Source organism: Pleurodeles waltl, chromosome 7 (genome assembly GCF_031143425.1).
Source record: "Pleurodeles waltl isolate 20211129_DDA chromosome 7, aPleWal1.hap1.20221129, whole genome shotgun sequence".
In the NCBI taxonomy this organism is placed as follows: domain Eukaryota; kingdom Metazoa; phylum Chordata; class Amphibia; order Caudata; family Salamandridae; genus Pleurodeles; species Pleurodeles waltl.
In genome coordinates, this window is record NC_090446.1 from 1,485,912,599 (window position 1) to 1,485,928,618 (window position 16,020).

A 16,020-nucleotide genomic window follows, 5' to 3' on the forward strand; every position below is an offset into this window, starting at 1 on the left:
CCCCCAAAGATGTAGTTAGCTAGATGCTATGCTTCAGGAACCAGATAAAAATTTCTGGAAAAAGGCTTCTGAGGACTTGGAAGCCAGACAGGCACATGGATGCCACTCTGATAGAGTTTTAACCTGGCCAGAAAGTGTGGGTGATGGAGCCAGTGGAGCCCAGGGCCACTCAAGACCTCTTGGTGGACCTCAAGACCCCTAGGAACCCATTAAGTGTATTCCATATCAATTGCCTCAAACCACACTATGAGAGGTCTGAGGTCACCATGCTCCTTATGACACATGATGGAGTGAAGGTACAAAATGATCCATTCCCTGACCTCCTATCCTCCAAAGAGAAAGATGCATTAGTGGAACGTGTCAACCCTGGCCACTGAAGAGCCTAACCCCAGAACAGCAGAGGAACTGTTACCAGTTGTTGGGCAGTTTGCTTCTCTCTTCTCCATCACCCTTTGGGTTACAGAACAGTTTACCCATGATATAGACACTGGAGAGAGCCCGCCTACTAAGAACAAAATGTACAGACTGTCGAATAAATTGAGGGCAAGCATTAAGAAGGAAGTCTCCAATATGCTTGAGTTGGGTGTGATTAAGCACTCCTTTAGTCCCTGGTCCAGCCCAGTGGTGCTGGTCTCCAAAGCTGCCCCACTATGCATTGCCCAGAACCCAGGTTCTGTGTGGACTACAGGGGGCTCAACTCAGTCACTAAGACTAATGCACTCCCCATCCCTCATGGTGATGAGCTCATTGACAGGTTGAGGGCTAAAAGGTTTCTGAGCACTTTTTACTTTACTTCAGACTACTCACAGATTACCCTAACTGAGAAGGGGCAAAGAGAGGTCAGTAATCTCTATCCCAAAGGGCCACTTCTAGTTTAGGGTAATTCCCTTTGAACTCAAGAAGGCCTATGTTTCCACCCCGAGGTTGCTGAACAGAGTTCTAGCCGGGATGAAGGCCTTCAGTACTGCTTACTTTGATGACATAACTGCCTATAATACTGGTTGGGAGAACAACCTCTTTCACCTACAGGAAGTACTACAGACCTTACAACAGGCAGGCCCGACTATCAGGGCCAGCAAGTGCCAGATATGACAGGGTTTTGGGTAGGGGGGCAGAACCAACAGAGTTTCACTCTGTAGAATTCTGCGGAGTTACATCAAAACTCTGTAAGATTCTGCAGAGTTCTGCAAAAGGCAAAAATCAGCATGTCACACAGCTCTCTCTCATTTTTAGCGGTAGGAGCTTGTTCTGCGCTGAACAATCATCATGAATGGTACCATGCAGTACGCAAGAGCCAGTTAAAAGAGAGGGATTCCTGGGTATCACTGGATATTACAGGTCGTTTGTTAAGGGCTATGGCACCACTGTTGTTCCCTTAGCTGAGCTGATATCTTAGAAGCAGACCATGAAGGTGATCTGAATGTAGACCTGCCAGAAAACCTTTGACCCCCTCAAGCAGGGCATGTGCACAGCGCCAACACTTAAGGCCCCTGGCTTTTCCCAAGAATTTACTATACAAGCTGATGACTCAGGGAATGGCATAGGGGCTGTGCTATCACAGCTGCATGAGGAGAGCCTAGACCAACCTGTACAGCCTTGAACAGTAGAAGAATACTTCCCAGTAAACAGAGGTGGAGTGCTGTTAAAAGGGAAGTGTTTGCTCTGGTCTGGTCACAGAAGAACTTGAGATCATACCTGTTTGGGACTCACTTCGAGGTTCAGACCGACCACAAGCCACTCAGATGGTTCATGCGAATGAAGGATGAGAATCCCATATTGTGAAGGAGGTCCATCTCCCTATAGGGAGTGGACTTTAAGATGGAAAACCATCCTTATTCAGACCACTTCAGTGCTGATGGTCTATCCAGGTTATTCTGCCTTATTGATGAGACCTCCCAGGCGGTTGAGTAGCTCTCCCCACTTTCAGGTGGGGGACACATGTTCCCCCAGAGTAGACAGAGTAGTACAAGAGGTTCATGATGGTAAAGGGGATGCATGGGGCATTTGATTACCAATAAATGTGATTCTGATGTACCATGTAATGCCTCTCGAATGTGTGTAATAAACTGCGACCTTTTTTAATCCCAGCAATGGCGCACTGGTGATTTGTGGGCTAAAGGCTTGGAAAACATGGTGGTTGTTGGTCGGGCAGGAGTCCTCACACAGATGGGAGGGGTTACAAATTAGCAGCCTTTCAATATAAAGTTTAACAACCTTTCTCCAGCACAAATGCTTCCGCCAAATGAACTGCTGTAGATCTAAGAACGTTTATAACATTGTCTGAGACCTGACAACCCCCTTAAAAAAAAATACCAGAGAAGACTCTGCACCCCAGGAGTGACTGTGTATACAGTCAACAGACTTTAATTTAATCTATATTACATGGCTATACGTGTAAAACTAGATCAGAAGCACTCCCCTCAGGGTGTCCTAGCCAATCACTTTGGCCCTCATTACAACCTCGATGGTCTTCAGAGAGACTGAAGTTCCCCTTACTGCCAGCCTTTCCATGGCGGTGTTTACTGCCATGGCCAGGCTGGTGGTCGGGGACTCATATACCTGGGGATTATGACCACCAGGCAGAAGCCTGGCGGTATAGTGGAGCGGTCGGCGGTATGGCCGTGGCTATAGCACCACGGTCGGAATAGCTGGCAGAACACCACCAGCCTGTTGGTGGTGTTACCGCCAGGTTACCACCGGCTGCAAGGGTCGTAATGAGGCCCTTTGCCTTCCTTGATGTTTATTTCGAATTTTCACCACCAGTTTATTTGGACAAGTTATTCCAGCTTTTAAAGGAAAACATACATAAAGTTAATGAGCTCTAAAGTGGCACGTGCCAAAAGTGCTTGCCTCACTTTTCAGCGCCTCCTCTCTAGTGCCTTTACATTGAGCTGATTTGTAATTAGATAGCTTATGCTGCAGTCACCCAATCATAAAACATCACGTCTCATTACAAGCAACCAGACTACCGCCGAAGTGAAGGATCTCAGAAATGAATCCACAAAGCAAACCATTGCTCCTCCTTAATGCCTGCCTGCGGGGGTCTGTTTCCCTACCTGCCCTTACCTCTCCCTCCCAGCTTCTGCCCCGTGGGTAGAAATAGAGAGACCCTGGTGCCGGCCGGGCATGAGAAAAAAATATATGAGCAGGCAACCAGTGAAATAAATGCAGCCAAAGCAGGCAAGGTTAGCCTCCATCTGCTGGAGCCCGGTGACAATGTACCTGCTGCACCACTGACAGCTATGCCCCTGATTGTGTATCTTCCACTGCTTCTGAGCAGTCCTGATCCTATTGCTGGTGTTGCAGACATCCTCCAGCCCCATGCAGCTCTCTGCTACATCGCCCCTCTCAGATGAGCAGTGCTCTGTGTAGGACGCTCTATGAGGCGGGCCCTATTCACTCTTGCAAGGGCCTGTCAGGCTGCGACTGAAGAGAAACAAATGTGTTATCATTTTGTTTCGCTTCAATTCGGGGCGGTCAGTGCGGTGTCAGCTCAGAACAGGTTGCACAATGCAGCTCCTGAAAGTGGCACACAGCAGTGCACAGACAAGCAGAGCTACCCCGTTCATCTACAGAAAGACTGCCCCACCCCCACACAACGGTGGTCACAGGGTCTCAATTACGCCCTTTTCTTTAGCATGCATGTTTTTTTATTACACAAGTTTGCTTTTTCATTACATATATTTAATATATATAATGCAATTTTGTAAATAGGTTGACCGGGCCTCAAGAGGTCTTTTGGTATGTATCACTATAGTATGATTTAAAAAACACAGTAGTTTAGATGAATGTGCAGTGGAAATTCACATGCGCCTTTTCCACATCTGACATCATAAACCACGAGGTCTAGATTTGTTATAATAATATTAGGAACAGTATTTAAGCCCATGCTGGACATTTTAATGGAGAGAGCATCTCCTGATTCTTGAGAGAGAATCCAGGCTGCAGCCTATTTGCTGCTGAAGGTTAAGCACTGATGATGTTATCTGTATGATTCCAGGCAACAAACTGTGTAACATAGATGCTGTCCTAATCTGCATAGCCAGGTTGCAATAGAAATACGTTGGCTAAGTAATGAGAGAAAGGTATGTGCGTTAACAGGCCAGCTGCTACCTTTGATGCTAATGCCTATATTAACTAGTGAGTATGGAAAAAGGGATTCTATGATACCACCAAAAGCTTGGTTTAATTACTGATTTGATCTGAGGATGACACTTAAAATGTTTTCAATTTTCAGAATACATTTCTGTTTTGCATTTTTCATTTTCACCATTAGTTCTATTTCGACAATAGTTTCATAATCTGCACTTAAGCACTTGTGTTACAGTTAATATAGCATTTAAAAATAACCACTGTGGCACCTGTGGATGTTCTTTTATCGGGCAAAGAGGTCCCTGAACTCATTAGAAAGGGATAATCATTTCCTAATACACATTGGTTCATATTTACAGAGTTGTCATAGGACAGCGCCGCAAGTCTTCTTGACGGGCTGCCCTACGCCATTGTGAAATGGCAGGAATGCACCATATTTATGAAACATGTTGTATTCCTGTCATTTCCTTCTGCCCTGGTGTACAAGTCGCTGTCTAGAGCCAACGGGGGTACCCTTGCACCGTGGCACAAGAGAGACTGCATTGATTGCAGGATTGCTTTTCTGCAGGAAGGGGCACCTTCCTGCACAAAAAATATTCCAAGTGGTGTTTTCCCCCTCCTATATGTGCTGCACACATAGAAAGAGAAAGAAAGTGTGAAGAAATGAAAATATTTCTCTTTGTTCATTTCTCCTCATTTTGCCTGCTATGGGGAGGCGTGACGTTTTGGAGCTGCCCCATGTTTACATGATTAAGTAAATCTGGGGCAGCGTCAAAGTCCACGCATGTTGTGTTTGAAAACCCACCACAACGCCCAAGTAGTGCCTTCCTGGTGCAGAGTAAGACGATACAGTGACTTTCACTCCTTTGTCTTACTCAATATCTATGAGGCCCTGCAAAGCCACACAAAGTGGCTTCATGCTGAGTCATACATGTGTTAATAGGCTTGCTCCGTCACAGCATCAAAAAAGTGACGCTCTGGTGGAGCAAGCCTCCCCTAAATATGCCCCACAGGGTAAAAAAACAAAGACGACCTGGTTTCAGTTCTCTGCTAAAGAAAGTGAAACTATTTCTCACAGAAAACGACTTCAGACCTCCTGTTCAAGCCCTCAAACTCTTACATTTGGTTGGTGGCAATGTCCTGCTCCACGACCTCCCAGACTCCACACTGGCAGAATTTAAGAGCATCCTACATGCTCAGAACTCATGCTCCAGAGCTCATGCAAGAACTTTAGAAATATCATCCCATCACTCCAAGCCTGATGGCACACTATTGACTCTCCTTACCAGCCTGCACCATCTCAAAACTAGATGCATCATTAAGAAAATACATCACAACCAACACTCACAGGCAAGCTCACCATCTCTGGTAATTCTCTGCACACCTACAGTCAGGACAGCAAAAGACTGCAGACTAAGGTGTAAAAAAAAAAAGACAAGATGACAGGTCTTTCCCATTTATGCTCCCAAGATCTAGTGAAACATCGCCATACCCATAAGGACTCCTATAACACAGCTTCAATTTATGAAACAGTTAAAGACATACCTCTTTAAAGGACACTAAATCACAATTGCTTCACCATCCATAAACCAGCTACCTCTTCAATCACTTGTCGACTTTATGCTTCTCTTTCACTCTGTACAAGTTCTGCTGCCTTTTGGCTAGGTTTGAGTTACAGAAATATACATACATACAAATATACATCAAACATATAGATTTGCACCATACTTCAAAATAACCTTTTGAAATGTTATCAGACATATATTGAATTCATTTATACTATGTAAAGATAGTAAATAGAAACATAAACCCAGTGCATTATGTTGTTACATGTTTTACAGATGGAACACAAACACCTATTGTGTCTCTTATGGTAATGCAAGAAGGCTTTGATTATACTCTGTACTGCACTGTGGACAGTAACCCCTTTTCCAGTTTCACCTGGAAGAAGAGTGAGAACATCCTGAAGAAATCTGCTGACTCTTCTCGTACTCTACAACTGACTCTCCTTAATGTAACTTCCAGTGATGATGGTGACTACTATTGTGTGGCAAGAAATATCCATGGATCTAACAGTAGCTTGGTCAATGTCCTTGTGGAGTGTAAGTATGAATCATTTCCAAATAACACATTCAATGCCAGGTTTTCTAGTGAGCATGTCCTTTCATGAATGTTCTACACTGTTTGTTATACCATGATAATGTAGTATTATTTTATTAGTGGGTATTGTCAAACTTGACTGTGGAGTCTGGACATATCACTCTCTTTTGCTGCTTCCCGTGGTATCTATATTGGTCTTTAGCATGGAGCACATGTGTGGGGTGATGACAGGCCTCCCCAAGTCAAAAATGAAGATCTTCCTGGAGTCATTTTCAAGTCATCTGATGACTTCAGCTCGGCTATTCCTGTCATTATCATGTGAAGTCGTCCAAAGAACATCCTGAAGTATGCCTCAAGGGCAAAATATTTAAACAAGATGACTACCAGTCATCACAGTAACTACTTCAGGATGGCAATCCGATTACTTCCTTGAAAAATGTGTGTTTATCTTTAAAGACTACGGGATGATTCCATGACAGCTAGGGGATGAGTGCAGATTACTTCACGATGACTCCATGACAACTAGGGGATGACGGCAGATTACTTAAAGATGGCTCAATGACAGCTAGGGGATGACTGCAGATTACTTCATGATGACTCCATGACAACTAGGGGAAGAGTGCAGATTAATTTATGATGATTGCCTGACACCTAGGAATGGGGTTGGATTCATGATTACTTCAGGATTTCTTTGTATTACTTCACAATGACTTTATGACCACTTCTGTATGTCACTGTATTACCTTACTATAGCACCGCCAACGCTTCTGAATAGGTTACTATGACATGATTCCATGAAGATTGAGTCACCGTCACTTTCTGTGATTGATAGGTCTCCTTCCCTTGGTAGTTCCTGTAGACTTGAATAACACTGGAGTGTACTATTAAGCAAAAAGGGGCCCTCAATTAGTGAACATCAAACATCTTCCAGACACAATTGTGTGGTAATACCACAATTCTGGTAATTGTTTACAGCAACTACTACCTGTGATACTATACATTTGGAATTAAATAGGGAATAACACATAAAGGTGACATTTTCATACATCATTCCCAATTTAAAGATACTTGCAGCAGCGTTCAGTTATGCATAGTATCATTTTTTTCTCTAAATTGAAACTATCATGTTAATTTTACAGATGCGTAGAGCAGCAGTGAGGAGCTATGGGTGAGACAGAGTTGCTAAGTATTGTGTGTGGACTTCATGTGAGTTCCGAGTCAGGTGAGTGGGCAATATACTCAGTGCAGTAGGGTGACTGCTGAGAGTTTTATTGTGAATGACTTTGGTGGGTATGGGCTTGCACTTTTATGATGTTGTGTGGGTGAATGGTACACAGTGAGTGGTGAGTGGGAGTGAGCAGCTGAGGAAAATGATGGTATTTACAATGGCTGTTTGGTGTGAAGGGTGATACGTTGTTATGGATAATGAGGTTTGAATAAGTGACATAAATTGTAGAGTACAGGGTGTACCACACCAACCCCAGTGCGGTACGACCACTGAACACAGAGGTAGCCACCTACAGGCAGGCGGAAGACATGGAACCGTCCACTATATTATGAGATAGCACACCAGCAGGATTTCCGGGGCTGTAGCAATGACATCAAAAGCCTGGCGGAAACACATGATATAAAAGGAGACACTCACCTCCAGGGACACAGAGGAGTCCGTGGCCGCCATGGAACCAGAACTGCAAGTCTTCTCGATGCTGTACCACGCAATGGCCATCCTGGAGCACCAACGGTGATGAAGATGACAACGGTGAGTACAGCCGCCTAGCTCACAAAGGAGGGAGAAGGGGGGAGAGTTACACAGACACTCACAACACACGCCATACACACACACCACACACCCAGAACCAGCTGCAGAGTAAATTGACAGTAACAGGACCCACGAGCAAAGAAGGCTAGGACACATACCTTGGTTCCAACCACTGTAATCATGTTGGATGAAAAATCAAATTCAAAGAACATACAACTGCATATATACATGCAGGCCCAAAGGCCAGTTCAAAGTCACAAATACCCACAGGGCAAAGCCCAAGCCCCAACTTGACTCCTGACAATATCGGGACTCCACTGTTCAGGGGCATCATGCTGGAATTGGGCAGGCACCTCAGGGGTTGGGGGTGGGGGAGTGGGGTGGGTGCGGGGTTGCAACTCATTGTGAGGGGGCTCTTACTCCACTGGTTCTGGAGGGGCTCCTTGCCCACTAGATACTGAGGGGACTCCTAGCCCACTAGTTCTGGAGGGGACCCTTGCCCACTGGTTACTGAGGGCTGTCCTTGGCCACTGTTTCATGACGACTGTCCTTGGCCACTGGATCATAAGGGGTGTCCTTAGCCACTGGTTCTTAAGGGGTGTCCTTGGCCACAAGTTCATGAGGGTTGTCCTTGCCCACTGGATCTTGAAGGCTGTCCTTGGCCACTGGTTCTGGAGGGCTGTCCTTGGCCACTGGTTCTTTAGGGGTGTACTTAGCCACTGGTTCTAGAGGGATGTCCTTGGCCACTGGTTCTGGAGGGCAGTCCTTGGCCACTGGTTCATGAGGGCTGTCCTTGGCCACTGGTTCTTGAGGGCTATCCTTGGCCACTAGTTCTGGAGGGATGTCCTTGGCCACTGGTTCTGGAGGGACTTCCTTGGGCTTTGTCTTTGTTGGGGCCTCCTTGAGCTTTGTCTTTGTTGGGGTCTCCTTGGGCTTTGTCTTCGTTGGTGCCTCCTTGGGCTTTGTTTTAGTTGGGGCCTCCTTGGGCTTTGTTTTTGTTGGGGGCCTCCTTGCCCTTGATCTTGGGAGGTGTCTTCTTGGCCCTAGGTTTTGGAGATGGCTCCATGCTCTTGATGTCTGTTTGGGAGGTGACGGCACTTTAGCTCTCCATTTTGTGAGTGGAGGAGTGTCCTTGGTGCGGGGCGCCGGCGTCGCACTCATGTGCCCCTTTCTGGCTGCTGGAGACTTTGGGGGTGGCACAATGTCAGACTGTGTGCTTGAGGTACTGTCCTGGGAGTTGGGACCTTCCTCTTATGGGCAGGATATGGGGAGGGGGAGGGAAGAGGTCAAGGCAGGCAAGGAAAAGCTTCTTAGGGTCAATGGGGCAGGATGTGGGAGGATGGATGGGAGTGGAGGTGGAGGGAGTGGTTGGAGGAGGAGGAGGAGTGCTGGACTTGGGTGCAGGTGCATGGACAGTGTGCATGTGTGAGCTGGATGGCTATTGGGGGTCTGAGTCTGAGTGTTTGTGTGTCTTTGAAGGGGGCAGACAGAGTGGGGGAGGACAAACAGGATGTGTGGATGGGTGTTGTGGTGGTGTCTGCGAGTGAGGTGGGTGTGCTGCATGATGTGGAGATGGTTGTGGTGGTCACTGTGCATGTCGTCTGCGGGTCTGCTGTTGTGGTGACTGTGGGCAAGGCTGTCTAGGTGGCAGGTTCAGGGACTGTTGATGCAGTGCATGCAGGTGAGGGAGTGCAGATGTGACTGTGAGGGAGGAGGAGGAGGGGGAGATAGTGGAGGCAGTGGAGGCAGTGGGTGATGTGTGTGCATCTGTCGGTTGGCTGTGTGAGTGCATGTGGACTGAAGTGTGCTGCCTGTGTTTGTCTGTGCGAGTCTTGTGTGATGTTCTGTGTGCATGCTAGTCTGAATGTGTGCATGGGATGGGTTGGGGGTGAGGAGAATGGGACTTGGAAGTGGTAGTTGGAGGCGGGACAGAAGAAACAGGGACTCCGGCTGCCATCAGTGAAGAGGCCAGAGCCTGAAAGGATCTCTGTAGGGCCACCAAGACACAATGAATGCCCTCCAGGAAGGCATTGCATTGCTGCATCTGGGATATACCAGCCCCTGGATGGCATTCACTATGGTTGACTGCCCTACAGAGATGGATCTCAGGAGGTCAATCGCCCCCTCACTGAGGGCAGCAGGGCTGACTGGGGCAGGGCCTGAGGTGCCTGGGGTGAAGGAGATGCCCACCTTCCTGGGTGAGCGGGCACGGGTGACTCAGTGGGGGGCTACTGGGAGACGGTGCTGGTATGTGGTGGCGGTAGAACCTGTAGCTGAGGTAGTCCAAGAGGGGTACATCACCACCGGGGAGCTCCCATTGGAGGAGGAATCAGAGTCAGTGGTATCATCTCCTGTCCTCGCCGTGGTGCTACCCTCGCCCTCTGTCCCACTGGTCCCCTTGGTGTCAGTGGATTCTGCCTCTGGGGTCCCGTGTGCTGCAGCTCCCTCACTCACCAGTGCCCCTGCTCCTTTGACAGATTATGCTAATGCACACATGGACAGGATGGCAAAAGGAGAAGGGGGGGAGAAATACAGGGAGCATAGGGTCAATCACAGCACCAACAGCACACACTGTCACACACTGAAACTGAGAATGGGCAGTATGGACCACATTGACTTTCTATTGGCTAAGTACCACAGCAGGTAGGAGCCAAACACTGCCAGCTACACACCCACTGGGTCCAACTAAGCCCTGTCTGACATGGAAAGCCATCTACCTAGCTATCAATAACATGCATATTACCCTATTGACCTAAGCTGGACCACGCAGCAATGTCTAAACTGGCATATTGGGGCATCCACTGACTAGACCCCTGCATCCAAATCCCTTGCCAGGCAACAGAGATGGTTTTCAAACATACTGTACTCACCCCCTTGTGGCTGCTGTAATGCCCTCAGGCCCATCCAACTCAGGATTCGCCCCTGGCAGTATGAGGGCCATCAGGGGGGGTCAGGTTCCATTGGGAGGCCGTCCCCAGCTGGGCCTCTGCGGTCTTCCAGGCTTAGCATCTCAGGTCCTCCCACTGTTTCCTGCAGTGGGTGTTCTGCCTGCTTTAGACCCCCAGGGTCCGCACTTCCTTGGCGATGGCACGCCACAACCATACTGCTGATGGACGCTGACCTGCAGAAGAAACACACAGTGGGACACCATAAACAAGACAATCCACCCTGTTGGTCTGCAAACTGCATTAGCCCCTCATCAGGCACACACATGACCCGTGCCACTGTATTAACACTGCCACCAGGCATACCCCCCCCAATGACACACTGCTGGCACTTACATCTCCATGCATCCATGTCGCATTCACCGTACCCATGATGAACTCACCTGTTGGTCTGGAGGCCCATACACCTGCCCATACAGGGGTAGGACCCAATCCACGAGCCTCTCCAACTCTTCTGACGTGAAGGCTGGGGCCCTTTCCCCTGTCGCATGTGCCATGGCAGGTTCCAGACACAGGTCACAGCAGCACACGCAGTGGAGATGTTGTCTTGTGGAAAGTTAGGAATCAAGTGAAGTGGTAGAAAGAAAATGGCGGTCACGTCTGCGGCAGTGAACACCATCACCGCTAGCATTGATCATCACTGGTTCCCATACTCCATAGAGGGTCATGTTAGCCAATGAGGAATTGCACGGCGGTGCAGACCGCCTCCATCCATGAGGCGAACGCTGGCGGAGTGAGGTCACTTGCACCTGTCCCTGCATACAGGACAGGCGGATGCCATTTTCTTATGCTAGTACACATGTACAGATTTAAACGTGCGTCATTTTAGTCTAATGTATTCACCTATTCAATTTCAGTGTCCAACATACAAGCATGCTCTGTATACACTGCTGTAGTGAGTTCATGGTTCCTGTTGTCACTCCCTTCTTACTTTTGGGTCCCTTAGGTACCAACCACTGAGAGGACTAGGATGAGGAGGCAAGCACCCGTGTACAGACCCCTTGTGGACTTGGCTACACAGGGAGGACTATGGAGCCTGATATGCAACCTGCTATCCGTTGCACCACAGTAATACCCCCTCTTGTGCAGGAACTGTCAGTGCTCCATTTCCTGGCAACTGGCTCTTTCCGGGTGACAGTGGGCTTGGCTGCAGGAATGTCACAGCCAATGTTCTCAATTGCGCTTGCAAGGGTTTTGTCTGCCATGCTCAAACACATGTGCAGCTACATCTCATTCCCCCAGGTAGATGATTTACCAACTGTGAAGGCTCGATTCTATGTGATGGGATATATACCACATGCAACTGGGGCCATTGACGGGACCCATATTGCCATAGGGCCAATGAACAGGTGTAAAGGAATCAGAAGAATTTCTACTCACTCAATGTCCAGATGGTGTGCCTTGCTGACTAGTACATCTCCTATGTCACTGCCAAGAATCCTGGGGTGGTGCATGATACCTTTGTCCTGAGGAATAGCAGCGTCCCACAGCTGATGGCACAACTACAAAGGCACAGAGTGTGGTGTATAGGTGGCCCTAAGGGCCCACTTAATGTATGTCAGTGTATGCTTTCTGGAGTCATACCCCATGCCATTGTGCAGGACTAATGTGTATCCCTTGTGGGATTGTTAGTTCTCCATGCTGTGCATGCATTGGTGGTGGGTGTACATGCAGGGCTGTAAGGGATGTGCATGCAGTGGGTATTGCATGCAGGGATTGGCATTTAGGTTTGTTAATTGTGGTGGTGCACTGTGTGGGATGGGGTGGGGTGAAGGGAGTCAGGGTGAGGGGTCGAGATGGCGTGCGTGCATGGGTGGGTGATAGGTTGTAAATGTTGACTCACCAGTGTCCCGTCCTCTGGCTACTCCAGTGAGTTCCTAATGATTCATGATTGCCAAGACTTGATCCTCCCATGCTGTCAGCTGTGGGGGAGGAGGTAGGGGTCCACTGCCAGTCCTCTGGATGACGAGCTGGTGCCTTACTGCAATGGAACGCACCTTTTCCTGTAGGTCGTTCCACCTCTTTCTTATGTCGTCCCTTGTGCGTGGATGTAGTCCCACAGCGTTCACCCTGTCCACGATCTTCCGACATAGCTCCATCTTTCTGGCAGTGGATATCTGGTGGGCCTGCGCGCCAAACAGCTGTGGCTCTACCCTGACTATTTCCTCAACCATGACCCGCAGTTCCTCATCAGTGAAACGGGGGTGTCTTTGTGGGGACATTGGTGTTGTGTGGTGTGTGTAGGTTGTGCAGAGGGTGATATGTGACGTGGTTTAGTGTGTGGTGTGTGGTGCATGTGGGATGAATAGGTAGTTGTGATATGTGTGTGCAGCTCTGTTTTTTGTTAGCGTCACTAAGTCTATCCGTCTTGTTGTGTTAGCAAAAGATTGTGGGTGATCTGGGTGTGTGTTTTATAGTGCTGTTGGTTGGTGTGTGGGGTGTGTGTATTAGTGTCAGGTCTGGGTTTTTTATTCTGGTCAATGTTGTCTTGGTTTGTATTTGGGTGGCCTTCTTCACCTTTGTGGTGATCACAGCAATGGTTTCCCACCGTCGAATGTCATCTGTGGTGATTCGTGGGTCATTATTTGGAGGGCGTATAATTGGTAGCGTAACGGTATGGGTGGTAGTTCCGACAGTTTATCACGTTCAGTGTGTCTGGTGGATTTGTGATTGTGGCTGTTTTCTGTCGGTTTTGCCTGTATGTATCATATTCTGTTGGATAGATGTTTGCCTCCGCTGCGGTATGTTGGCAGCAGTCACCGTGGCGGTATTCGTTATTTACCGCCAATGTCATAATGAGGGCCTATGTAGATAGCAGAGGCTAACTGTGGAGAGGAGATATTAACATTTAGTGGGGGGAAAAGCATGGGACTGTAGGCATGTAAGTGTCATGTTAAGGCCAAATATGTCTAGAGTTCAGTCCTGTTTAAGGATTGTAGAACAGTGCAGCACAGGACCGAACAGTAAGGATAGATTTGGATAGGAGATGTGAAGAGTTCTTGTACAGAACCCAGCGCATAGTGGATGTTGAGAGTGGATATGAAGCATAACTGAAGGATCGATCTGAAGTGGGGGGGTAGCAGTTGTACAGCAGTTTCAAGAGATAATTAGAGAGTGATTTTGGAAGCTATAGATGAGCAGAAGTGGAGTGTCAATGGGAGTTTAGTGGCGATGGAAAGCTGATATTGTGGGAAAGAGTGAATGTAGAAGATGCATTTGAAGGCTAGAAAGTTCACAAAGAGGAAACTAAAATGGTATCACTAGCAGTTGTAAAGGGGACACTGAATGAAAATGGCTGGGAGTCGGTGAGTGTAGTATTTAGCAGATAAGGTGGTGAAGAGGTGGATGTAGTGCATAGAGAGGAGAAGTGGTTTTTGAAGTGGTTCTTTGAGAACAGATGTACAGGGTTCAAAGAGGATATGAAACTTGGACAGTGGATGCAGAAGGCTTAGATCAGACATGTGAGGTGAACAACAGATGTACGTAGTGGATACACTGGGTGAACAATGTATATAAACTAGCAGTGCAATTGCTGGGTAGAATACACATGTGGATAGTTGAGATTAAGCATGCAAACAAAGAGTAAGTGTGCATGTACATAGTGTAGCATGCATGTGGAGGAGAGATATGTGGAGATATCGGATGGAGAGTGGATGATCAGGTATACCTGATGGAGAGTGAATGAGAGGTATGAAAGCTGAAAGCTCTAATACAGTGTTCAATAAGGTAGTCTGATGTGCAGATATGAATAGTGGCAGTGGAACATAGATGGCTGATATAGATTGAAGGGTGTGACTCATGGACGGTACAGGAGGAGGGTGAAGAGAGAACTATTGGGTTGCAAGAATGTAAATGGTGAAGATAGCAACTAATGGCTGGAAAGAGAACAAGGAGAGTAGAAGACTTATTTGGAAGGTAAAGAGTATGTACAGGGCAGGGAGTGGATATACAGGGCAGAGTGGTTGTACACAGCAGGGAGCAAAAATTTAAAAGAGAGCAAATATGAATCTGAGGAATGTGGTGGCCATATACAAAGGTAGGCATGCAGATACTGGAGGGAAGAGTACAGAATGTGGAGGGCAGAGCACAAGTACTGGATGATGAGCACTCTGAGAGGGCAAATACAGAGGCTGAGGACCAGACGTGACAGTAAAAGTGTATATATGGATGGGCAATCCAATGTAAGAAGCAACTGTATAGAGTGGAGATTTAATGTAGTGCATGAGGAGAGGAAGGATTGGATGAAGATAGGGGCAGTGCATGGAGAGTTGAGGTGGGACTTGGAGAGTGGATGCAGAGGGCTTTGAAAGGATGTAAAGGTTGGAGAACAGATTTAAAGATCAGACAATCAATGTATTGTTGAAAGTACATGCAAAGTGAAAGTTTGGAAAGTAGATATTCAGCATAGTGAGCATAAGTATAGGGCTGACACCAAGGGTACAAGGTGAAACAGATAATGAGAATAAAAACAGCTATATAACCTGATGAGATGGTTAGGAGAGTGGATGCGCAATGTAGAGAAAGGATGTGGACCACTGAGAGTGGATGTACAGGGTAGTCCCTGCACTGCATTTGTTGTGTGGGGTTTGAAGAATACAAGAGTGTGGATAATAGAAAATGAAAATACAGAGTGGAGAGTGGATACACAGGGTGTGCATGGATAGGGTGGAGAGTGCATCTTGCGGATGGAGAGTACACAAAGGGTGGACAATTTATGTCAAACTCAGGGAGTGTATGTATATTTTGAAGAGTGGATGTGGAGGACATACGTACAGGGTAGAGAGTGGATGCACACAGTGGACAGCAAGTGTGAACAGTGTAGTGCATATGTAGCTATCGTCCTTCCATACAAATTTAATGCACTCCCCTGTTTTGCTTCCACCTCGATCCCCCTGTGTTCCTCAGCTCCGGTGTTGCTTCCTCCCCCCAATTAAGCTCCCCACCCTAACTCTGCCTTCTACTCCTCCTTTCTCCATTGCTTTGGTTCCCCCATTGGTTGTCCTTTCCCTTCCCAATACTTAAAAAAACATGTTTGATTGATTTTGTCTTTTTAATAATGCAACACAGACCAGTAACTAAAAAGAAAAAAAGTGGCTGAGTTATTTTGTTGGTGCACACACGCAT

At 47.4% G+C, this 16,020-nt stretch overlaps 1 protein-coding gene across 1 annotated transcript in view; it reads left to right on the forward strand.

Moving 5' to 3' along the window:
• The window catches only part of LOC138246551 (sialic acid-binding Ig-like lectin 13), a 286,183-nt gene that overhangs the window by 168,748 nt on the left and 101,415 nt on the right, over positions 1-16,020 (forward strand). The window contains exon 6 of the mRNA XM_069201221.1: positions 5,934-6,194. Within this exon, the coding sequence (XP_069057322.1) occupies positions 5,934-6,194 (261 nt within the window). The remainder of the gene's footprint in view (positions 1-5,933; positions 6,195-16,020) is intronic.